We start from the raw sequence: 26,626 nt of genomic DNA, 5'->3' as shown, positions 1-26,626 counted from the left end.
TACACATTTTTTACAACTTCAACAAATATTTTCCCCTATTTTTTTGCCAACAAATATTTCAATTTGAGGTTGTGTAACATAATGTTAAACATAAGAGTTAATCATGCAATTTGTTGTTTGTTGCAATAGCAATATTTATTTTTGTAACCGTAATCGTTTTCAAACTACAGTTAAATTTTAAATGTATCTCATTGGAGCTATGAAAGTCTATCTTTCCTTCTTGTGCTTAGCTTTGGTTTTGGTTTTGCGTCTCCATCCCAAGAGGCCTTTGGATTTCGCCTTGCTTCTTCATCCTCAAAGGCCTTCAATGATAAAATACATAAATTTTCAGATAAGATTAGAGTCAATCAGAATTTGCGACTGCACATTTCGCGATGTTCTTATTATATATGGTTATGTTTAATTGTGTGTTTACTACTGTTTTCATATTGGTATAATATTAACATGTGTATTTACTACTATTTTCATATTGGTATGATATTAACATGTGTTATCCTGATATACATGTAATAATTGCCTTTTTACAGTGAATAAAGGGATTAAAGCGTCATTCCATGACATTTAAAAAGAGAAACAGACAACATTAACCGCCAAAAAAAAAAAAACCAGGACAATCATTCTGCACGATCCTACACCGAAAAGATACCAAGCAACACGAACCCAATAAAAATCTAATGGTGAATCAAAGTGTTTTCAAAAGGCAGGCATTTCGTGTTTTACTATAAGCATTCGTCATATTACTCATTGAAAGTTCAAATTCGGTTAATACCTATCTAAAGGTATCATCTGAAATTGAATACAAAAGTTGGAGGGAAATTGAAAAGCCACGGCAAAAATGAAAGACGACAAAAAGAAGTCAATAAATCAATACTGAATACAATAAATATCTTCGCCGAGCGCAGCCCTGAACAGATGGAGCAAAAGAGGGCACAACATTTTCGCATGATACAGGTCTGAATTTGGATAGTAATTAAATATTTGACACATAATAGGTTTCTGACACAAAATAACTGTAGCCAAAGAAATTAGATTTGGTAATATGATATGAATTTATATTCTACCCGTTTGAAATTTTAAAGCAGTGTAAGGGAGGTAATCTAAACTAAAAATTTCACTTAATAGTAATTGTCATTTAACCAGGACACTCTTGTTTTACCCCTTTTTTCCCATAATTCCTAAACGGTTAGAGCCATAACCACCTTCCCCCAAAGTTAATCATAACCATCCGTTTCTGGTATAGATCCTTGCGGTAAAATTTCAGAGAGATCCATACACCTTTCAACACGTTATTGTCTGGAAACTAAAAACATTATTTGGCTCCCATTTTGGCCCCCAATCTCTACTGTTATGACCAGACCCCCAATCCAAACCTTCCTTTGGTTGTTATAAACCTTGTGACTGAATGACACAAATTTCTATTCATTTATAGTGAAGTTATTGTCTGGAAACCAAATGTCTTCGGACGACGACGACATGATACCAATTTACGACCGCAAAATATTTTAGAGTGCATCACAAATGTGGTGATCTCAGATGGTCTGGATGGTTAAATTTCATATTCTAATTAAAGTACTATATAGATCTATTGCGAAGTTAAGAATCCGCGCATTATAATTCATTTGATTCCAAATTTTTCAATTCCTATTACATAAAATAGCATATGTTTTAAACACTACCTGTACGCATAGAAATAAAATTACTGAAAAAAACATTATTCAATTAAAATACAAGAAGGTAAAATACAAACCATTTTACATAAATTTTATTGAACGCTAGTTTTCGGTATTCAATAAGTTATATTGCACAACAAATGGTGCGTATGTACGTGTATACATGTCATGCAATTGTGTTGTATAACACAAAATGAATTTGTTTGCAAGATAACTTTCTACTAATATAAATTTTATGATTTCATATTCTCCGACCAAAACGTTAAATAGGTCAAGAAAGTTTTGTCTTTAAATTGCAGTACTCCAGACGCTTGAGGCTAGTAAGTTAGAAGTCTGAATTAGTTACGAATTGAAAGCACAGTAAATTTCCGAGAAGTTGTGAAAATAAACAACTTACTTGTATTATAATCTTGTATACATATTTACCAATAAATCATTAAGGATATACATTAAGTATCAAATATAAGTCAACAATGGCAGATCCAGAAATTTTCCAATAAGTGGGGGGGGGGGAGGGGGGCTCTGACTGTCTAAGAGGGGACACGCTCCAGTCATGCTTAAGTGATTCCCTATATAATCAACAAAATATTTTCCTGGACAGGAGGGGACTGGGCCCCCTGACCATCCTCTTAATCCGCCTCTGGTCAAATTAGCATACCTTGATAGTAGTAACATCTTTGTGGTACAACACAAAATCAACTTCTTTGACTGTGGGTACATGCTGTGGCTGATGTTGATACATACCACCGTACATTTGTACCATATTTTGTTGGTAAGTGGTACTGTTTTGGAATGCCTGTAAAGGATTCTGGAAATACTGCCCAACAGCCTTAAACATCTCATTAGCTACCTCACCTGGTGGATAATTTAACCTACCAGTACCAATGGAAGGAAACGCTATTGAAGTACATCCATTCTGAGATGCTGTCACCATGCAGTTATTAATAAATTTACTAAGTATCTGCAAAAGCAAATTCATATCAAATCTAATTAAGCAAGAATGAAATTATTATAGAGGAACTGGTTACATATCTATGCAAGTGAGGATTCAGGATTAAGAAAAAAGGGGTTTGATGGCAAGCCAAAATTAAAGTGATACTTGTATTTGCATAGTTATCATATATAACACTCCACAAAGAGGACGCCTCAGCCCCTTACTTGGTCTATACTATATTGGTCATCTGAAATCTTGGTTATATAGCGAAATATGTCATATACACATTAACCCCTAGTAATGCTGACATACATCCAAAACAGAATTACTCTAAAATGGCCGCGTTGCAGTTCTGTCTATTTACTTTGATACATATATAATAATAGATAGCAAAATCCATATTGCATGCTGTATAAAAATGAATTTTCAACTTCCTATAGTTTGATCAAGAAAAGCGTTTTAAATACATAACATAAGTCATCACCTGTATTTACATATTATATGAAAGAGGTGGTGTTATCAAATGACCTAATTTGTATAGAGAAAATCTTGAATAGTTTTAAAAATTTTACCTGTAAAGACGAGCCACCTCTTTTCCACTGTGGCAAAGCTCCATGGTATATATACTGGCAATTGAGTGAACCCCCCGAGGTAACAGCAATATCTCCAAACGCCAGGTTTGTACCTCCATACTGTCCCTGACATTCCTGAAGAATTGAGTTGCCGCCATGTTTTAACAACGAAGCAGACACTGCACCGCTTCGATCAAGTTGTAAATCTTGACTGGTGGTATTCACAATGACATTCACCTACAAGTATTCAATAAGATACATTTTTTTACTTACTTGTTTATCATTTGCATAAAAAGTGGGACACACACAATATATATTACATACTGATCAGGTAATTTGAACCAAAATTGTCTATTACTATACCTTTGAAATTTCTATTAAGTTACATTATTCAAGCCTATCGGACATGATATGATTTCCTTAACAGGTTTAAGGGGTCGAGCTCTGATGATCAGTTGGGGGAAAGGAATGAAACTACATTTAAGCTTGATATCGTTCTGAATCTGGATTTTGATTTGATATTTGACACATCAAAGGTTTCTGTCACGGAACGAATGTTGTCAAATAACTACACAAAAATGAAATCGGTTTTTACCTTTTATGATCCAATATCCAAAGTGTAAATATACGGTTAAATTCACCATATTCAAGGATGACCAAACAAGTGTAAATCAAATCATGATCATGACGTTGTGAAATTTCCAAATCGATGATTACATCTCATTAATATCAGCTGTTCGTTAGTCCCTTAGAGGGAGTTTTGCTTGTGACAACATCTGACTTTATTCAGATTGAATTTCAACGATAATAGCTTGAACTTTTTGTCAATTTAAAATTTACTTCAATGTACTTTTCATTTGAATCAACTTTTTAAATTGTATATTGTATAACGACATCGGAAATAAAGAGTCACTTATTAGGTCTTTTGAACTTTTTGAATCAATGACAAAATGTACAGTGAGTAGAAGAGAGGAAACTGAAAATGAAAAATTGAAAAGGATTTCCATGAAAAGAAAAAATGAGAATGGAAACGGGAAAATATCAACGAGACAACAACCCGACTAAAGAGCAGAAAACAGCCCAATGTCACTAATGGGTCTTCAACACAGTAAGAAAATCACGCATCCGGAGGATGAACGCTACATTAAACTTGGAGTAATGTAAATGAACGAAAGTTAAAGACAAACAAAAACCAGATTCTCTTTACTTAGGACAAGCACAAAAAGCGGCAGGGTTACATATGTTATGTGAGATCTTCACACTATACACAATTTGTTCAAATAAATGATATCGTTCTCTTGCTCGGTTAATTGAGATAACGTTTCACCAAAACGTTAATTGCAAGCAATATTTTAATTTTTTCAATGCTATACTATTTTGGCTATAAAGCAGGTACAACACTCATAATATTATATGCTTAAATAATTGCAACAATACATCAAAATACTTAAAACATAAATCTTTAAAGTGAAAGGTACCATTATCAGCATTGATACCATATTCTAGTTTAAATGAATAGTTGCACATTTCGTTTCAAGATTTTTAAAATGTATTTTTAATCATATTTTGTGACATTATTGGACTGATATTGCGTATTAAATTATAAACCTGGTACCTTTGATAACTATTGCACATTCCAAATTACAAATAAAATTCCAAAAGAAGACTTCAAGATAAAAAGGACCAAAACTGATTTTAAATAAAACAGAGTTGCTATTAAATGATCGTCTTTATTTTCAGAATATTGTTTTTGTATATTTTGATTTCTGGATCATCAAATCAAGTATACACACTCATCATAGGTACCAGGATTACAATTTTGTACAATAGACGTGCAATTCGTTTACAATAAAAGCATATTTATCCATACATGTGTGTTACTTTTGTTATTTATAAGTAAAATGAGTTTCACTTATCAGATATCTAATTTCAGCCTAAAAGTGATATTAAAAGAAAGAGAATTATTAGTGATGCATCTGTTTTGAGCAGTATCCATAATAACACCTTTAACAAAATCATAAAGTTCACATTTCTTTACAGATCTTGTTGATTACTAACACAAAAAAATTACAAACACTCAGGCAACTTACCTGCATCTTGGCTAAATCGTTTATAACAACTTGAATCTGTGGTATATGTTGTGCAACTAAAGTATAACAAACAAAATAATGTAAAGCTTTTCCAAAAACCTGGGCTGTAACTTTTACTGTTACTAGTATCTTCAAGACATATGCACAGTTATCAAAATTTATCGAATTATCTTCTTCATTTTTGCATTTTGTTTACAAATTCAGGTTTTGTAATAATCCAACATTTTTTGTAATGCAAAATTCTCACATTAATTTAAAGTGTGATGTTATACTAATACAGAAGACAGTGTTATTTATTTCACTAGTGAGAGTTATCAGTTTTATAAATAAAAGCAGAACCTTTTTAAGATGAAAGGCTGGTTAATTCACACATAGTGTAGTCTAAATGAATAAATATAAAATTTGGAACAACTTAAATTTACCTTTAATTTTTATTTTAAAAAGGCAACGTCAACAACAACGCTTCATGACTTTTATGACTTTACGAACATTCTGGTTTATCTGCATCTTCTTTTTTCGATGTTATTCATTTTTACTAAATGTTATTGCATACTTCAACTTAAAAATTAGCAACTGCTAAAAACTATCTATGGGTTGATAAAAGTCAATAAATATACATTGATACCTGTTAAACCGTCTTTATCACCTCTGGATGATATTGGTCTTTTATCAGAACTCTTAAATATTCTGCTAGCAACGTTGACAAAAATATCCGCTACTTTAGCTGCAATGTCGCAAAAATATACAGTTTTCAAAGAACTATCTGGATTTTTTCTAAAATATCCTCCAACCGCCAGTGCTATTATGTTAGCAGCTTCATTAATTGGATAGTTAGATGTGCCCGTAGAAAGAGCTGGGATGGCTACCGTCTTAAAATGTTTTCTGTCTGCTTCACCTAAAATAGCATAAACGCATTTTGTCATGAGTACTTTTTCATTGGACCGTTGGTTTTGCCACACAGGTCCAACAGCATGAACTACCATTTTACATTTAAGTGTTCCAGGACTTGTACTAAAAACCTCGCCTTCATTCAAAAGTCCATGACTACGTCGGTAATCTTTGCACTCTCTCTGTATATGTGTACCACCTTTAATAAATATAACGAACAGATATAAGTTTAAAAAAAAGTAAAATCACAAAAATTCTGAACTCCGAGGAAAATTCAAAACGGAAAGTCCCTAATCAAAAGGTAAAACACATCAAACGAATACATATCTGATTTTTGTATAACTATTTGTCAAAGTTAGAAATAAATAAATTTCTATTAAGTTTTAAATATTCTCAAATGTTTTGGTATCCTTATTGCATAACAGTTTATATTTTCAAAAGATATTGGCATGTAACTAAGAATAACTGATACACAACAAAAAATAATATGATTTCAATTAACATCTCAATCCAACGAAAAATACCTTCTTCAGCAATGATTTTAGACAGTCCACCACTATTAGACAATTGCTGGTCTGCAGGGCTTACAATGACATCGACATCTAATCCAGATATATCACAACACAGTACCATCACACTTTGGCCATCTTCTGTTATGAATGACGCAACAGCACTGCCAAAACCTAATCCGCCTGGAACCATTGGCTTAACATCTTCCTTCTTCATTTGTGATTGCATCAATTTTATTAATGGACCAAGTTCATCCATTGCAGCTTTTTTACCTTTTTTGTTTCCTTTTACTACAATGCGGTCAGACTCAAACTCTACATCAACATTATTTGCCTGGAGATGCATTTTAGCTAAATCTATGTTATCCTGATGACGATGTTTAATGAACTTCATCTGGTGGGCTGAAAAATGAATAGTTTGCTCACTTCTTCCATTTTCAAATATGAAATCTTGTATTCTTTCCCGTACACTTTTCGCATCTATGTGCGCTGTACAAAGAAGCATAATTTCCTTACCGTGATGTGCAGTTATCTGAATAAAAACATTTTGATCTTGATATTCTTTTTTAATATTTTCCACAAATTGCTTCCAGTCTTTAGAATAGCACAATGTTTTATTTTGATCCTCAACCGGAATTTTTATACATCTGATCTTATTCTTGAAAATCTTTTCTATTGTTGTTGCATCATCTGCCGTAAATGAGTATATAGTAATTCTATTGTCATCAAGTTCCCAAATACCACTTATCCCACAAGCTATAATTTCATTTTTAATCAATGTCTCTATTTCTGGCTGGCTTAGAAATTTTACAAAATCTAGAGATACTTGTCCAATACAATGCTGTTTAACACATGACAGTTTTTCGTACATTTCCATTTTTACCATGTTTATATCACTAATCATTCCTTTCAGTTTTACCAGCGGTTTGGTCATTAAAACGTCTATTTCTAGTTCTGAGTATTTCTTTTCCATATCAGACCAAAAATTTATTTTTTGCAGAATAGATTGCTGGAATTGTTCTATTGGCACGTCCGCACAAATAAGCTGTCGTGTTTTGTTAACTTCATCGGTCTTTTCTGTAAGGATTCTTTCAATCTTTGTTGATATTTGTAAGACAACAGATTTCTGACCAGTAACATGAATTTCACAGGCTTCATTATTGAATGATATAATAGCACTGTCAGTATCCTTAATTTGTTGTGCATTAATTTCATCTAAAACACCGTCCCATATTTCCCTCACTGTATAATGTCTTTGTACTGTTATATCACGAATTATCTGTTCAAAACTAAATCGTACGTCCTGTTCCCATGTCTCTGCAATGTGTTTAATATCTGGATTATCTCTTGAAAGCGAACATTCTAGTTTGATTGGTTCAAGCGTCGATGAAGGCCATGCAATGTTCGCATTCACAATATTCATTCCTCGACTGACAGTGTCTTGCGAAGTTCTAGAATTCATTAGAAACTGAAGTACGTTAGGGTTAATACTGCTGAGAACTATAGGCTGAATATTAGTGGCCACATAATCTACCACAGGTTCAATATCCTCCTCCTTAGCATCCGACAATGGAGGTCCTAAGCACTCATAAAACATTCCAACTTTTAGTAAACAGTTGTCGATTGTGTGAGATCTCTGACATGCAGCTTCTGCATCTACAATGACAAGTTAGAACAGTAACAAGTAAAACATAAATTGTTCGTCCATATAGCAATCTCAAGTATATAAGAGATGTTCCATACTTACTTAAAATGTAAATTTAAATACAGCCTTCCACTCAAGTAGCATGTAACCTTCCCTTTGCAGGTTGAACTACCAGTTTATGAAGATGATTTGTTTTAAAAAAATCGTTTAAAAATGTGTTCTTTGAAAATATTCAGGAAGGACTGACGAGGAGCACATAGTGATATAAAGGTGTCAATTTAAACTATAATATACTATTACTGTTGTTCATACAGTTGCTACTACTTATCCATGTTATCTACTACTTTAATGTATAACCTTTTTTCCGCATATTGATAAAAATGAAATGAACATATCACACATCTTGTAATTTTTCTGTATGGTATTATAACCTCGATGAGTTATGTACCTCAGTATATCATTCCATTACCACATGTACATGATATACCAATCGTTTATAATGAAAGGTTAAATGAACATGAACGGTACTAATTTGACTGCACTCCAAATTAATAAGTTATTATGAAACTTTCATCAAAAGTATTTGATAATCTTAACTGGAACATGGAACTTTGATTATACAAAAAAACTTTCTCATTGAAGTTCAACAGTTCAACAGATCGGAAAATAAGTCATCAGATTTGTTTCTTTCTATAAAATGACACCTGAGCCTTAAGATAAGAAATACGTTTCATGTTAGATATAATATAAACTCTATTACAAAGAGTTGTTTATATTCTTTATACCACTAATGTTAGTGTTATTACCATTTGGATCCTCGAAGTAAACCAAACAATAACCGTTTTCCATTTGTACATTTTCCACCCGTTCAACACCAGACTTTCTTTTATTGTCAAAATAGTACTCTAGCCAATTGTCTGTTGTCTTCTCGCTAAACTCACTAACTATTATACAGTTACTAATAATAACTGGTTTAATTTGTAAGTTAACTCTCTCCAAAGATTTTTTCTCACATGCTTGCTGAATTTCGTCGATCTCTGTAAATACAAATGTTGTTATAAACGTGTAAAATATACAAGAATTTATAGACCAATTTCGAGTTCAACCGTCACCGGAAAAAAACTCGTCAATTATGAGTGCCTTTATGGCGTCATTTACAATATAGAGGGGATCGTCTGTATCCCTGCACTATTATCGTTCATCAAGCGTCTTAGTGAGCGTCATTGTGCAGGTTAAACTAGAAATAGTGTTTGTTTTGTAAAAAAATATCACAATTCCCTACTGACAGCAGTGCTTATTGTCAATTATGAGAATTTAATTTGCCGAATAATTCATAAAATCATAGTTTTCCAACCACTCGCTCAACATTGTGTTGTAAGTGACGATGCCCCTTAACGCACGAAATGATGTTCACTTAAACCAGAGTTTTTGACTGAAATGCATCGAACTCGAAAGTTGCCTATTGCATCAAACATAACATCATAATAGATTTATTTGAAGTTTGCGGGAATTTCTCGCTACACTGAAGACCTGTTGGTGACCTTCTGCTGTTGTTTTTTATTCTATGGTCGGGTTGTTGTCTCTTTGGCACATTCCCCATTTCCATTCTCAATTTTAATGACTTCAGAGGAAATATAACTAGCCTTCAACTATTCATCAAAGAATCCAGGCTTCCAAATCTGTATGCTAGAGGCGAGTTATGTCTACATAAAAATCAAATGTGACTCATACTTGTCCTAATGGACCTGATTAAAAAAAATTTGTAAGGATTGTGCGCATTAAACAAAATCTGATCAAACAGTGTTTGGGATAAACGATTTTTATCGAGATAAGTTTTTAAGTCTCCATCGAAATGGTTGGCCGATACGAAGTGTTTTGTGTATTTTTACTTACTCGACACACTTTCGCTGTTTTATATCTTTTGTTAACTTGACAGCTGGTTTTTTGTTCGTATCATTTACTGACTGATCCCTATTATACTTCGAAGTTAACATCGTTCTGCGCTCAGTTGATGTAACCACAATTTATTTGTTAATGGGCTTAAACTAAAACTCTAACTCGAAGCAGAAAGAACGAACATACAAAATCAGTACAAACCCTGGAAACATACATCCTAGGCTTTTTTCAATTTTAGACAGGTCATAATACCACAAAAAAAAATGTGCGGAACTGTGTTCATATATTATCATATAAATATTCATAAATATCTATACTTACGAATATCTTCGTAAAATGTTACAACAGCAGTAGAAGGGTCATTTATACTAAAGTTGATATCTTCTACATCTAACTTTGTTCTTCCCTCCATGTAATTTATCAATCCTTCCTTAGTTACTGCAGACTTTATATCTTTAACTAAAACTTTGTTCGGATATCTGTCAGGAGGGACATATTTTCTTACTTCTAATAAGGCTTTATCTATTGTATGGGTTTTTCCAACTATTTTGTCTACAGCTGAAAAAGTACATAATAACATTAACGGTACCAATTTTTCTGCACCAGATATGTCACTGGTATGGTATGAGTGCCATTGAGACAATGTGTATTTAAAACGTTAAAAATAAATTTGGAATGTGCGTTTCTGAGACACAGATGATACCCTCTTGCATATAATGTTTAAAAGGGACATGATTCGAGATCGATGAAAGGTACGCTACTCTAAAGCGTTCTTGATCTGATATTTGTGGTAATAAGCATTGTGTATAATTTTCATAACATCTGGTTGAGGCAAAACTAAGTTAGACAATGAAAACGAAGAATTAACCATTTTTTTCCATTTATAAATGGGTATAAATCTAGAACGGTAAAATTGACACCATCAAAAAGTCAAACTTGGTCTGTGTTATGTGGTAATTAGCGCAGTATCTTACTTTCGTAACATTCTGCTGAGACAATCATCTGTTAGATAGTTGATACCAATTTTTGGGATGTATGAACGGAAGAAAGGATAAACAGACGGACACGGGTAAAACTTATTGCCCCCCTCGCGCTACGACAGGGAATAAAACACGTTTATAGGCGTTGAAAATAAAACAAAAACTATGGTGATACCGAACCCGTTTTGCTAATATAAAAAGATTTGAAAAGAAAATGTCGTAACAAAGTTAATTGTTTTATTTATACGGATCTATAGGGCAGATCAATATGTGTCATAAGGCTTAACATAATTTGAAGTGATTAAATTGTAGTTAGGGATTGATGGTTTGGTCTGATAATGAATATGAATATAAATATGAGGCATGAATAACAACATATTCTTAACGTAATCTTTATCGTCGAACCGGGTGCCACTTCATTTTGAGTTTATTACATATGAACCTATTACATTTTAACAGATATGACATGCTGTGGATTTATTATTATTCATCGTGGATTTAGTTGGTAAATGCAAACAATTAATTTACATATTCAAAGAAGTTTGCATGTTTTATAGGCCTTAATTCAGACTTCGGCAAAACCATGGAATCAAATATCAAAGAAAATACGAATTCAAATTCAATAAACCCCAAAAAATAAAAGAATGCACTGTAACTATATGTTCCTATCTAAATAATCACATTCATGATCTACCCAAATTAAACTCAATCAATCTCATAAAATTCTAAAAAAGTTACCATAGTGTTGGTTACCAACATGTAAGTGTCATAAGTATTAAATGAATGAATCAGACAAATACATAACGTTATATATATAACTATGCCACTTTCTATATAAAACTGAACTCAAATGTTAAATAAGCACAACAAGAATCATAAACAGTTAGTCAGACTTAAATATATTTTTGCTTGAAGCTGTCTTAAAAACATATTTACAGTTTCAATTCACATATTTTCTGAGACTCGAAATTAAAACTCAAATGAAATCACTAACGAGTAAAAAAAACGCTTTTCATCGCAATATGCAGTTTCTTACCACCGTCACGTGAGTGCAGGCTGCTTGGCATATTGACTCAGACATGATCGTAATAAAGATAATGAGGCATTACATTTGGCAAAAGAACTATACTTGTATGTGGGATTGTTTACACTCCTCAATGCATATTGATCGTTATACATGTTACATGATTGCAGGTCCTTTATTTCACTATAAAGAAAATCGTATAATCTGATGGTATATTTTCAAAATCATGATCTATACTTAACAATTCTTGTTATAAATTAAGCGTATACTTTTTAACATTTAAGTTTAAAAAAATCTTACCGGACTCTGATTCGAAAGTTAAGAGGTAAATGTTCTTTTCTTCATCAAAATCAATATGTTTGATATCTTCATCAGCTCCATGTTTGCCCTCAAAATAATATTGTAAAGCCATCTGTTGAGTCGATGTTTTCACTCCGCGGACTTCTACAACACAACTGGAAATATCTTTAGATAAACAGTGTTCCTGATTCAAGTCTTTTCTGGAATCTACATGCACTTTGCACGAATCCAAAGGCTTGTAAATTTCAACACCAATGTCTGCTTTCAAAAACTGGAGAGGGGATCTTGCCAAAATGGTTTCGACGACTGAAAAAAAGAATTATATAAGAAGACCACACTATTGACACAAACACACATATTTACACAATCCTGACATCTCCTGTCAAACAATAGCCGATAGGAATCTGGGACGTACCCATCCATTCACAGAAGTGGGAAATACAGATACATATATATGTTCCAGACCGTATGAGCATTTGAACCGTACGCGTACGTTCTTGACTGTATGCGTACTTTTTCAAAATACTCATACGTTCGGACCGTACGCGTACGATCTGACTTATATTAAGACGTTGGTTAAGTTTAGAAGTTACAAATACATATAAAAGATCAACATAACTTAACTCTCAAATTAATATTAAAAAATTTCAATTGTAATTGAAATAAAAACTTTTTATTTTAACTATTTAAAACATTCACGCTAATTAATTCTGTTAATCTCTTGTTTTTAGCCTGTCGATAAGTAACACATTAATTGAATTATGATCACTGAAATTGACGATACTGAAAGTAAACATAATGTGGGAGGACAATTGTTTTAGAATATATAGTAACTTTACTGTAGGTACCACCTTAACAAGATATGAAATATTTTGTTGTATAAGAAATATACATTGTACAAAATAACCTCACCATTGTCTTCTACAAATGTAACAACAGCTGATGCATTATGGGAATCGTAGGTTACATCATCTACGTCCCCTCCACCAGATCGCCGTTCATTCTCGAAGAAAAGTCTTAAATTTTCCTCTGTTGTTTCCACTGGAAGATTTGTCACCTTTATTGCTTTTGATTTCTCTGGTATTTCCTTTTGTTCTGCAATAAAAAGGGATCAGAGTTAAAACATAATGTGATACCTGGTGATAGGGTAGGCAGATTGAATGCAAGTATACCATAAAATAAAGAGAAGCAATAACTGCTTATGACAAATAAGGTATCTAGGAGTCGTTTCCGAAAATTAATGACTCTGCCACACGTAAATGTTAACGCAAGTAAGTAACCTTGACAATTTATATCTTGTTTGCTTCTGTGATGAAGTTTCTGCAAATATATCAGCTAAACTTGATGATTAAGTTTGTAAAACAAGGCAATATAGCACGTTCATCGTTTACAGCCGTATGTTTACGTCTAAATGTCTGCTACAGATTTATTGTGTTGGTTTGCTGGTGTTACCAAGACACATATCATTTCGTTACCTTTTTGTCATATCAAGTACCCGAATCAAGTACCTGAGAATCCGCCTTTTTCTCTGATGTACACGTTATTCAAGAACTATCAGTGGGATCACATGTCAGTTCGGAAGAGAAATACTAACATTTTACTCGCCCGGCAGGTATTGTTAAATGATATTTTAACATAATTTGATTTGGTCTTTTTTATGATATTAGCTTAAAATTAAAATCTGTATGGACATCAAGGCAATGTCATCTGAGTCAAAGTCATGTGTTATATTATTTTTATTATTATTATTATTATTATTATTATTATTATTATTATTATTATTATTATTATTATTATTATTATTATTATTATTATCATTATTTTTTTTTATTTATTAGTATTAGTAGTAGTATTTTTTTTATTTATTATTATTATTATTATTATTATTATTATTATTATTATTATTATTATTATTATTATTATTATTATTATTATTATTATTATTTTTATTATTACTATTGTAGTTATCATTATTGGTATCATTTCTATTATCATCAATTATTTATTTTTACTTTATTTCCAATACGTTACTTCAGCCTTACCTATATTTTGAACTATATTTGTTTGTTGTGACTTCTGTCGACGGTAAATTATTTCAGGAGAGTCTTGTTGTGGATGCACCGTTACATTAACAGCCGAATCTTTGCTGACAGACGGATTTTCAACTGAATGTTGTCTCATTACTGTAGGTATTTGATATGCTGGTGACTGTATCCGCACGTTCTGATGATATCCAATTGGATAACCAGGAAACTGAGCTCTTGGAGGATTAACAAACCCCTGTGGACTGTATCTAGGATCTAACATTGGAACTGGAGGAAAATTATGTGCATACGGGTAAGGTAAAGCAGGATTCTACAAAAGACGATATGTATTTTTAAACTTACTGTCCGCTTTATGCAATGCTAATAGATTAATTTCTCCGTTAACAACGGGTTTGACCATATTCGTGTAACCAATTCATCACAACATTAAAAAGGGTTATGTTATTAATTGAATGTCAAATTCAAAGGAATATGGTTATATCGATGTTAGCGGTATACTTCCTTCATTTTTGGATAAGAAACATCTTGTTTTTTTTCTGGTCAATTTGAAAACATATTTGTAGTATGCAGGAGAACAACAAGCTGATAACAAACCCATTATTTTACCATTTTTCCTTTTCAGTTTAGATTTTATAAATGTTTCCCGGTGTACACACAGTTTGCATTGACCATTGTTCCAAACCATGATTTGTGTTCCAAATATAAATATATTATATAGTTTCATATAAATCTAAACCTGGATCATGGGAAACGGTAGTCCAGAATCTTTGTCTTTATAGTTAATTATCCAATCGGTTGCCACGTGTGCATCTCTGTTTCCTGTGTGAAACAGTCCCTGAAAATAAGGAAATAACATGAATATTTTAAAAATCACTCAGTTATTGTTACACACTATATTATAGTTCAATTTCATAGCTTATGTACATGTATTACAAATACTGTCAAAAATTCATTACTTACCTTGTCTTATACAGCAGGATTTTTAACAGATTTAATAGCGATCGTCTTTTTCTGTTCTTAATCCTTTGTTTACTCATGAAAATGAAAGTGCCCGAAAAAATCAAATATTCTGCTAATATGTTTGATCAATTTGCCATTTTGTGCTTCTTTGTTACATACTTGTTTGTTTTGTAAGTGATTAAGATTATGACACAATGTTGACTGCTGTATTTTGACATTTTAACTTTTTATGTCTGTTTGTTTAGTTCGCGCATCGTTGTCAATAGAATGGAATTTGATGTGACTGTCATACAAGTGAGAGGTTTGGCTAACTATAAAACCAGGTTCATTCCACCATTTTCTACATAAGAAAATGTCTGTACCAAGTCAGGAATATGACAGTTGTTGTCCATTCGTTTGATGTGTTTGGGCTTTTGTATTTGCTTGATTAGGGACTGTCCGCTACGAATTTTCCTTGGAGTTCAGTATTTTTATGATTTTACTTTTTCACCTACATTATTGCGTTCATAAATAGATTCATAAAATGTATAATTATAACTTTATTGTCATTATAACACAATGCTACCCGATGGTCCTCAATGCTCTTCATTTTTTTTCTTAGTCTTTTTAACTTTTTGATTAGACGATCATTGATGAGTTTTTATAGACAAAACAAGCGTTCGGCATACTAGTTCAAAGTTTCAAACCTGTTACCTAGGATGAGTTTATCTATTATAGTATATTGTACGAAAGATGAATAAATAGTACAAACCTTTATTGAATCGTCTTTAGAGAAACCCATGTTAGTTAATTGTTGTAACAAATGTTCAGCGGGTATAAAACCTCCACTTGGTGCCGGTCGTCCTTGAGAATTCACATCTTCACAGGAAGGCATTGAATCACTCTCCTCCTGTATTTACAAAATAAATGATATAACACAGAGATTGAAAAGAAATTACGAATTCTATATAACATGGTAAAAGTTTTTCCCTAAATAGTTACATTATATGTATGTTTCATTATAATACGTTATTCTGATTGGCTAACTGCACATCACGTGTTATTCCTTAAGCAATTGCATTACTCAATAAAACTTATGATGCATGATAACACGAGGTCCCACAATAAAGTCCACAGGTGAATTAAATAATTTTTTTATAAAATTCGTGTTTTCATGATCCTAGCTGAAAAAATGTAATTATAAGTATTGAATGCTTCTTTTGGTAATTTCATAGGGTTGTAAAAGCGTTGACCGTGCGCATATATTTAGAATGAAGCGCGTCCGCCAACGCTTTTACACCCCAATGAAGTTACAAAAAGAAGCATTCAATTCTTAAATGAACGTCGCCTCTATTGTTATAAGTATTAATGCATCTTATGACATTTTTATAAGAACGTTTTTGCTCGTTAAAGTCTTTATAAAAAGAAGATGTGGTATGATAGTCAATAAGACAACTCTCCACAAGAGACCAAATGACACAGAAATTATCAACTATAGTTGACTATTTTATTTATTATGCCTGTTTAGGTCACACATCATTGTAAATATAACGGAATTTGATAAGACTGTCATCAAATGGAGAGGTTTAGCGCTATAAAACCAGGTTTAATCCACCATTTTTTACATTTGAAAATGCCTGTACCAAGTCAGGAATATGACAGTTCTTGTCTATTCGTTTTTTATGTGTTTTGTCATTTGATTTAGCCATGTGATATGGACTTGCCGATTAGATTTTCCTCTGAGTTCAGTATTTTTGTTATTTTACTTTTTAATTTATTTGTATCACCCTAGAATTTAGTATGTCAATTGATAAATATGCGATGTATTGTCATTGATATCGGGAATGTGTATTTCGCTCTTTGGTGAATGTCTTACTTTAGAAACAAGAGCAGCATTGGAAAAGATATTTGTTTCATTTGGTTTTTATCAATATTGTGCATTATAAATTAAGCTCTTAAAAATGTACACTGAGAATTTCCAACAGGCTTTACTAGCGAAAACTACTTTTAAAAGTAAAATACTTAATGTGATTAGATACAGTGGGAATTTATTTACGATACTGTGGTTACAATACCTTTAATATCTTTCATTGCATTTTTAACAAAAGTTTCAAAGTATTAATATGAATCTAACAAATCTTAATCTTAGGACCATAAGGTCTGGTAAACAATAAGCTAATTTGGGTATTTGTAGGTGACATGGACTTACAAGAATCCATTGTTCAGGTATGTCACAAGGACAGTCACATGAGCTGATCACCATATGTCCTTCCGAACAGTTTACAGATTTCTTATCTATGTAGCTTCTGGCATCTGAAACAAAGCAAATTTTGTAAACTTTCTTATTGAATTGTGTTTCTAGTTCAGAAGCATTTCAACATTATGTTTCTTGTATCAAACAGCCCCTCGCGACACATTTTATTAAACATTTGTTTTTATGTCATTCATTAATCCATTGAACCCTGTTAAAAGGAGAATAAAGCGCTCAAATACATGTTTAACCTCCGCCACATTCTTAATGTGCCTGTTTTTCAGTGGTTGTCGTTGGTTCATGGCTGTCGTGTTTGTTTTTTTCCGACGTAGTCGGTATTAGTTTCGGTTTGTGCCCTTTGCACTTAAGGACGCTTCACTATGGCAACAGAATACGCATGCTCGAAAATCCTTTCTGTGATTGGAAAAATGCTGTCATGGTGGGTGATTTGGTTGTGTTTGAAAAAACGTCTCGTTAATTATATCGTGATAGAAAGCAAGTGAAAAACTATAAATATTTGAACTAGATCTTACAAAGATTTATATTTTTATTAAAATAATTGTTTCTCCAATAGCTCTTTGCATCCGTGACAGCTGTTTATTCGGGACAATTATATAATTTTTAATGTAAACTGTGTTGTACGAACGTGCATGACTTTTAGAACGCACCTACGCATGTGAGATTTCCGCGGGGTTTTGGTGAATGTAAACAGAAAGATACGAGGACCGAGAATACTGAACACAAACAGAGAAAACGTTATTTAAATGATATCTTTGTGCTTCTGAAGGTTATCGAAATGATAGTTTTAAACATATACTCAAATTTAAATACGTCGGATATCTTTTTAAAAGATAGTTCTTGTTATAAATAGTTTTCGTAACATCACAAAAAATACTGAATTCCAATGAAAATATCAAAACGGAAAGTCCTTTATCAAATGGCAAAATCAAAATCTCCAACAAATCGAACGAATGGACAACAACTGTCAACTGTCATATTCCTAACTTACATTGATACAGATATTTTCTGATATAGAAAATGGCGAATAAAACCTGGTTTAATAATTAGCTAAATCTCTCACTTGCATGACAGTCGCATAAAATTCCATCATATTGACAACGATGTATGAACAAAACAAACAGACAAGATAGGTAAACATGTCAAAAAATAGGGTACTGTTGATTCATTTATTTCGTTGGTATTAATTTTCGTTGATTGCTTAAAACCTTCATATTCGTGGATATTGCTTGGTTTTGCCAATCTCTGTATACAAAGCGTATTGAAAATATGGTATTCGTTGAACATTTTAAATTGTGGTTCGAATGTTCCCTAGAATTCCAGGATAATTGGTATCCAACGAATAAAAAATGATTACACAGTACATCAGTCAACATTTGGTTATCATCTTAATCTCTATAAAAACAAACAATTATACCGGTAGTTTTCACAGTCTTTTTTTCTCAACGTCAATAAATGACTACACAATATTTATTACATGGATTCATATAACTTTATTTTTTTATGAAAAATATGAGTCATTTAGTTTTGTCAAAAAGTGCCCGTTTTCATTTATGATATTTACAGGTATAGAGGTGTGTATTAGAAATCTTGAAGAATATGTGACAGAGGTTAATCATCTTTATCAAATAATTAATATTAACAAACTTTACTATAGCAAACACCAATAAAATAATTAATATCTCTAAAATAAAAACAAGTGATGTAGTATGATTGTCAATTAGACAACCACCCACCAAAGTTTGAATGAAATGGATGTGAACAGACCTAAGTAGTGCAGTCAAAAAAAAATAATTAAAGCTATAGCATGCTTAGGTAAAAAAAAAAGACTACTAAAAGAAGACGGCCAACAGTTTTCATAATTACCCAAATTTTGTCTAGCAGTCATTTTTGCAATCAAAGATTCTTTATATTTGTTAAAGTTAATAAAGTATACTGGCAATTTATAATTAAGAGGGTAAAATCGATTTGTAGGGACAATTACACCTTTAAGAAGTCGATTGGCTTTTTTGGTGTATATTTGACAATAGGTAGATAACAAGATTCTAACAACATCGTAAATATCAGATTTATATGTCTATAGCAGTTTTCAAGATGATACATAAAACCTGCGTATAGTATTCATTTACATAGAAATGCAGAATGTATCAATACAAAATTTGAATCATATCTTTTGTCGTAAAGCGTAAATTTCAAACCATCCTCGAAGTCAATTTTTAGATGTAAGTCAAGATATAAGGCAGAATTTCCTGTATCTGTGGTTTCCTTTATTTCATATAGATGCGGTCAACATAACAATCAAATTGTGAATTTTTAAGTTGGAGCTCATCATCTATTTGACGGAGTAGGAATTAAAGAATTAAGCCAGTTTCGCTTTTCTTTAGGATCTTCTGCGTGCAGTCGTATAAAGCAAAACAAAACAATTCGACAATCAGAAGGGCACAATATGAGATTTAATTGGCTATTAAAATGTGTGCCCTCCTAAGGTAACAAAAATGTTAGCAATCAGAAAATCTTATATTTTGAAGATGTCAGTTTCGTTGAATTCTCTAAATAAATCTCAAAAGATATCAAAATCAGGCTGTTTTACAGTTTGCTGTTTTGCATAGTATGTAAGAAGTGTTAAAACACAACGATAAATCTGGTTTCTTTGGGGAATTTTCCATAGGTAAGCATATCTTATCCCTGTATAGTAGAAGGTAATCGATTGTAAGATTCCTGTATTAAAGATAAACACTTCTCCAGTTTGAAAAGTAAGGTTCTTTTGAAACAAGACAATACCCCGATAACGAGGAACATATCTGTTGATTTTCAGTCAGTAGTTTGACGATTATTTTCCCAAAAGTCACTGGTTTATATTGTCGATCGCATGTTTTATCAGTTCTAATGCGTTGACTTCATCATTTGTGTAATTACGTAATTACGTTTTGTTTTATTATCTAAATTTGCTTTTTACAATCACAGAAACTAAAATCAACGTCTGGAATGATAGTTTAATATATTCATGTTTAAATTTTTGTAGTTTTAATAATTACATACTTTAAATGGATTAGTAAAAATCATATGCAATGGGGGCACAATATTTTACATAACAATCATTTTTAATTATTAAGTTTAAAATTTTAACTATCCTTGGCTGTTTCATGAGTAAAAGCTTATAATACCAAACACAAATTCGATATTTTTCGTGAATATGAAATAGGATGGACTACCGATATTGCGTAAGATTGGATTAAACTGTGAATAAAACCTTTTTTATTATTAGGATTCAGTTGAACCTTTCGATGTTTTGAAAAAAATACTCAAAACGATCTTTAAGATTGACAGAGGAATGTTGATTTCTACGATATTATTAAGTTAACTTAAGATATGTTGCACTTTCCCATTATATACACATGAAAAAAGTATTGCAACACCAAATTGAAATTAAAATTCAAAAAACACTCTTTATTTTTTTGGGATATAATTTGTTGAAATGGAACATTATTGAAATATCACCCGAGTTAAATCAATAAATATCACCTCGATAATTTCGTTTCTGCGCATGCAGCTACTGTACCCGTAGACAACAAAACAGATGTTTTCATCTTCATTGTTTTCAACACTTTAAATAACCAATTTTATAAAGTTATTTCATTGACACCTTGCAATGGGTCCTTATCAACTCTTAACTGCATTAAGATGCATATTATCAGCATGAGAAAAACAGGTATGTCGCTGTGACAATTGCACGTATTGTTGGTCATCACCATTCCACTATAAGTCGTTTTCTGTATAAAAATCAGGCAACAAACGATGTTAAAGACCTTCCGAGATCAAGAAGACCCCCAATACCATTTGATAGAGAAAATCAAGCATAATGAAGGTTGGTCAGAAGGAAATCATTGCATACAACACAATCCTAAAAAGAGAGTGGTGACCATACAGGAGCCTTTGAATAAGAACTGCTCGAGATCGACTCATCACTCCAGGCCTTGAAGGCATAAAACTTTGCTTTGTGCTCTGAGCACACAAATCATGCTCGAAAGTTTTATGACCATGAGGCCTGGTTATCGTGCGATAAGACCATTTCGGGGACCTTTGCTTACGAACAGACACTCAGTTGTCCGTATCCAATGTAGTGCAGAGCTCGCCAAAGTTGAGAATTAGCATAGTGGAGGAAGATTCATTGTTCCAATGGAATTCGGGTGATTTTTTTTTGGCCCGATCGAAGCCCGTCTTTGAACCATATCGAGCATATATGGGACACTATAAAGTAAAGTGCACGAAAGGACACCCCAGTTCAAATACGTCATGAAATGAACAACGCCCTTCTAAAATGGTTGCTGCTACCGTAGCAACAATTTAGTCGATTTATGGCTGGAATCAGAATACGTTAAGAGGCGGTTATCCATTTGAATGGAGGCTGTGCACACAGTTCTGATTCTTTGGCGTTTAACGATCAACCATGATGTGAACAATCATCTTAAGATTAATTTTGAAATGTCTGATATTGTAAAGTTCGACTACAGTCATACAGTAAAAGTTGTAAAATGCATTTTTTTGTTCCAAAATCACTTTATTTTGTTATTAAAATTGTGGTTGGATAAAACATTCTTTTTCATACATTTTTTATTCGTTTAAATGCCATTGTTATCATAAACTATGTTTCAATATTATGTTACAAATATTTTATCATATTCCATCCAAAATAAGAGGCTGATTTCTCAATTTATAAAAATTCAAGATGTTGCAATACTTTGTTCCATGTGTATAGTTCAATTAGACCAAGTATTTGTTCAATAATAACAAGCAATATCTAAAGGGTTTTTATTTACCAAATTTAAGTTTTGTAAATTTAAAAACATAATTTTTCTTGTTCCTTTTGAAACATTTTGTTTACAGAAAAGTGTTTGTAAAGTCAAATTGTTCAGCCTAAAAGCAGTTTATCTAAACTAAATTGTTATAGTAGTTATCAAAGGTAGCAGGATTATAATTTAATACGCAAGACGAGCATTTCGTCTACATAAGACTCATCAGTGACTCTCAAATTAAAATAGTTGTAAAGCCAAACAAGTACACAGTTGAAGAGCATTGAGGACCCAAAATTCCCAAAAGTTGTGCTAAATACGGCAAAGGTTATCTATTCCATGCCAAATTTCAGATCCTGTGTGAACAGATATAAACTTTATTCTGTATAGATCAAACATTAGAAAGGAACTTATGTTCCATGAAACTTCTGTATAAGCAGACGTTTACAATACGATCGTTCTCGACTCATGTGCAAAATATTATCGTTGCATAAGATCCTTATATATCGGACTATTCTTCGTCTGATCTGTATGTTAACCAATTATGTTTTATATATATATTATTTTATTCTGGTATCACCTGAGTTGGACAAAGGTATACAGAAAAACATATTAGTTTACATTACATTGCATATATGTACATTTTAAATACTCGCTACGTTAACATTTTAACTAAGTCTGGATTCACATGGCGACTGATGCACACTAATCATGATGCTTACTTTTACTTCATTCCCTTTCATGGTCTGTTTTCGGATCTTTCAATGAATTAGGTGTTTCCTCTTTATGGATTAATTTCAACATCGACAACCTACTCTTGCTTCTTATTATTTAGTTATTGCAAAGACTGCTACCGAAAAAGTACTATAAAAGTTATCACACAATTTCTTTACATTAAAAATTGCAGTGAAATTATATTTTGTTCGTAGCAAATAAAGCATTAACAAGGCCGTAACTACCATTTAGGCAAGTGAGGCAATTACCTCACTAAAACTTCGACACTGATTTTTTTTTTTATACACATACATAAATATAATAGTCATTTGTTGTCTTAACCTTAATTTCTATAACTTGTCATCATTCCTTCTAAATTATTCTTCCTGGATATAACTCGGCATCCCAACAGGTGATGTTTCTCGATTACATTTACCTAGTAACGATAATCATCATTGATCTCTGGTTAAAAACAGGCTCTTGCAAATAAAAAGGACAAGCGATACTGAAGGTAAAGGAGGAATAATTCTAGTCTTCATTAGAACTAATAATCCAAAAACGATAAGTAGACTGACAAATCTAGTACTGGGCATTGTAAGGGGGCAGTCCTGTCTTCATATTCATTTCTTCGATTCACCAACTTTAATCTTTCTCTTTACAGTTAAATAAATATAAATTATACGAAACATGCAAGGATAAGATTTTATTCATGTTTCTTTAACCTTAAAAAGCACATCCTATATTACAATTTGACATTATTGAGTAACGGTAGGACCAGGATTTTGTCTACTTTTCGGGACTTAACGAAATTTCGTGTCCTTATAAGCGGGGTTTCGGAATCGGACGCCCCAACCCCTAACCCCTCAATTTATAGATTCCGGAACTAAAATACCACCGACTATTTACAGAAATAATTTGAAATAACGGACCTACATGTAAACGTCGAAAAACTCCATTCCAATTCCCCTGTACCCATATCATATACACTTACTCTAGATAGATTCATATATATATATACATGTATCTTATCTCATTCTATCCCTAGTTTGTTTACACTTTGTCAGCATAAAAGCGAGTTTAATGATCTTTAATATTTTGTAACTGCGACTGTATGATGGTGCTTACAGGAAAGCTTAATTAATTCCCTTTTGCAAACAAAACTGTTACTACCGATGCTGCTACCGAATTGCCGATGGAGAAGTAATAGGAAGAAGACATTGTTCATTGTGTTGATGATAATGTGCTACCTCTAGAAACATAGACTGTCCTGAAACGACTTAAAACTTGGGAAAGAGCATGCATGAGTGGCGAGAGATTGTGCGGTCTTGTCATGCTCAATGTTCATCGCAATCAAGATTTCAGCAGACCAAATATTTTGAATCAATTTGAATCAATTTGACTGAACCGGCCATAGAAAAATTGGGCAAACTCTTCTGAATCGATGTTTGTTCTATGATCTGGTGACAGACTCAAATTGATATTTTGATGATTATCTTACCGGATATAAATTTAGATAAAGTTGTTTAAAGATATTTTTTTCTTGTGATTTATTTTGTTATTCAAGTTCAAAGTTATCTAGACTTGGTTTTTGTATTTTTTGATATTTTGGCCTTATCCCCTTTATGATTTTACGTGTTAATAAAATTCAAGGTGAACATTTGACTGCATCAGATACGCTTATTATGTTTCATTTTTTAAAGTGATAAATGTTATAAAAATCCATATTCTACGTGTGTGGATGCATATTGGATTTTTAGTGAATATTTTGTATTTTTAATTGTGGATGCAGATTGAAATTTTAGTTTATATACAATTAACCATTTACATAAAATTAAGTATGTTACAATAACATCAATATGCAATCTATAAGTTATTTGTTTGTTTGTACAGATAAATCTACACTCAGATAGGTTTGTATGTCATGGACTGCTATTAATAGGCACAAACATATATATAATTTTGTACATAAATAAAAGTAACTACACACCAACAGTTAAGCGAAAAATCCTATTTGTGTCACATTTATTAGATAAAGTGTATGCAGTAAAAAGCGCTAGGTTATATGTCAATGTACGTATCTTAAATCAATATCCATTACCTTTATTAGTATGAAATTTCAATATCCAAGATCTGTTATCGGACATACTAAGTCCTGCAGAGATTAGCGGTTGTCCGCATCTACTCTCTGGGAAAATTGGTTGAATTTGGTCGAATGGTGTTTTCGAATGAATTCCTGTAACAATAATACATTTTGAACAAACATTCCGCCGTTTTTCATTCGCATTCATTTTTCTTCCTACTTCTTATTATGTTGTGCGCATGTTTTTGATTTTCAGAAAATGAATATGAAAGTCAATTATAGTAATGTTCAGGTACAACTGGTGACTGACCCGTGATATATATAAGTCAATAAAGCATGTATGTGATACATTTATATTGCTGCATTAAAATTATGTAGATGCTGATAATATATTTTTTTTTTAGAGATAACAGATATTCAAATACATTTTTTTTTATTAGCACACAAACTCATCAACAATAAATGGTTAAGGCGCATGGTATATTAATTACAGAATTGATCATACATAACATAATATATTGTAGTTATCTTTTTCCTGAACTTGCGTGTACATTACAACATATTCTGCACTGTAAACCAATATTATTTATATGGACATCCTATCCTGAAGTCGTTAAAGGCACCTGTCTGCCATATCACATTTTTGTTTCTATGAATTTAGGTATTTCATGTTTTAAACAGTTAGTTTTGGGAGTTTTCGAAGAAAGTTGAACTGAAATTACAAGTGAAATTACGATATTTATAAAACTAATCGCTGTTTTCGTCTACAAATAAAATTTAAAAAATATGTCAAAATATTTGGATAAATAGAGGTCGCATAAAGGTCGTCAGTCAATAAAAGCATAGCGACTAAATAAGTAAACAGGTGCATGTTTATGTCTCATGAATATCAAGTAAGAAGAAAATACAAAGATACTGACACCTAATATATGCAATATATGCAATAGACATAAATGATTAATGTGCATTTATCAGTTAAATCTATAATAACCTCATTACATTAATTATCAAAGTTATCTTGAGATAGCGAAAACAACCGAAACTATGAGGTATGTTTTTTATCTCGATCATTTACTCAACTTTGACTACTACAAATTAAAATCTATCACAAACGTTTTGATTTCAAATTTTCAAATGTAAACTTACCTTGAACTATAATGGTTTACTTTTATAAATTGTGACTTGGACGGAGAGTTGTCTCATTGACACTCACATCACATCTTCCTATATCTATTTCCATTTCTCAGCAGCAACGTACCAGTGTGTGCTCCTTATACAAAA

At 32.1% G+C, this 26,626-nt stretch overlaps 1 protein-coding gene across 1 annotated transcript; it reads right to left on the bottom strand.

The window, feature by feature from the left end:
* Positions 1-109: 109 nt before the first annotated feature.
* LOC143048467 (protein mono-ADP-ribosyltransferase PARP14-like) lies at positions 110-25,605 on the bottom strand. The gene is made up of 15 exons (XM_076222158.1): positions 25,364-25,605; positions 17,702-17,805; positions 16,265-16,402; positions 15,290-15,388; positions 14,551-14,863; positions 13,421-13,603; positions 12,509-12,814; positions 10,526-10,762; positions 9,115-9,345; positions 6,679-8,319; positions 5,892-6,353; positions 5,267-5,322; positions 3,177-3,413; positions 2,329-2,631; positions 110-302 (listed from the first exon to the last, which is right to left on the bottom strand). The coding sequence occupies exons 1-15, from the start codon at positions 25,551-25,553 to the stop codon at positions 198-200; spliced, it is 4,605 nt and encodes a 1,534-aa protein (XP_076078273.1). The 5' UTR covers positions 25,554-25,605; the 3' UTR covers positions 110-197.
* Between the last annotated feature and the right edge of the window lie 1,021 nt (positions 25,606-26,626).

Source organism: Mytilus galloprovincialis, chromosome 10 (genome assembly GCF_965363235.1).
Source record: "Mytilus galloprovincialis chromosome 10, xbMytGall1.hap1.1, whole genome shotgun sequence".
Taxonomy (NCBI): domain Eukaryota; kingdom Metazoa; phylum Mollusca; class Bivalvia; order Mytilida; family Mytilidae; genus Mytilus; species Mytilus galloprovincialis.
This window is presented reverse-complemented; position numbering and strand designations above follow the sequence as displayed.

Coding starts and splice junctions, on each gene's coding strand:
- LOC143048467 (XM_076222158.1), bottom strand. CDS start 25,553: ATGAATGCGAATGAAAAACGGCGGAATGTTTGTTCAAAATGTATTATT. Junction 5,323..5,891: donor TGATAAAGACGGTTTAACAG/GTATCAATGTAT, acceptor GTTATACTTTAG/TTGCACAACATATACCACAG. Junction 303..2,328: donor AAGATGTTACTACTATCAAG/GTATGCTAATTT, acceptor TTATCATTGAAG/GCCTTTGAGGATGAAGAAGC.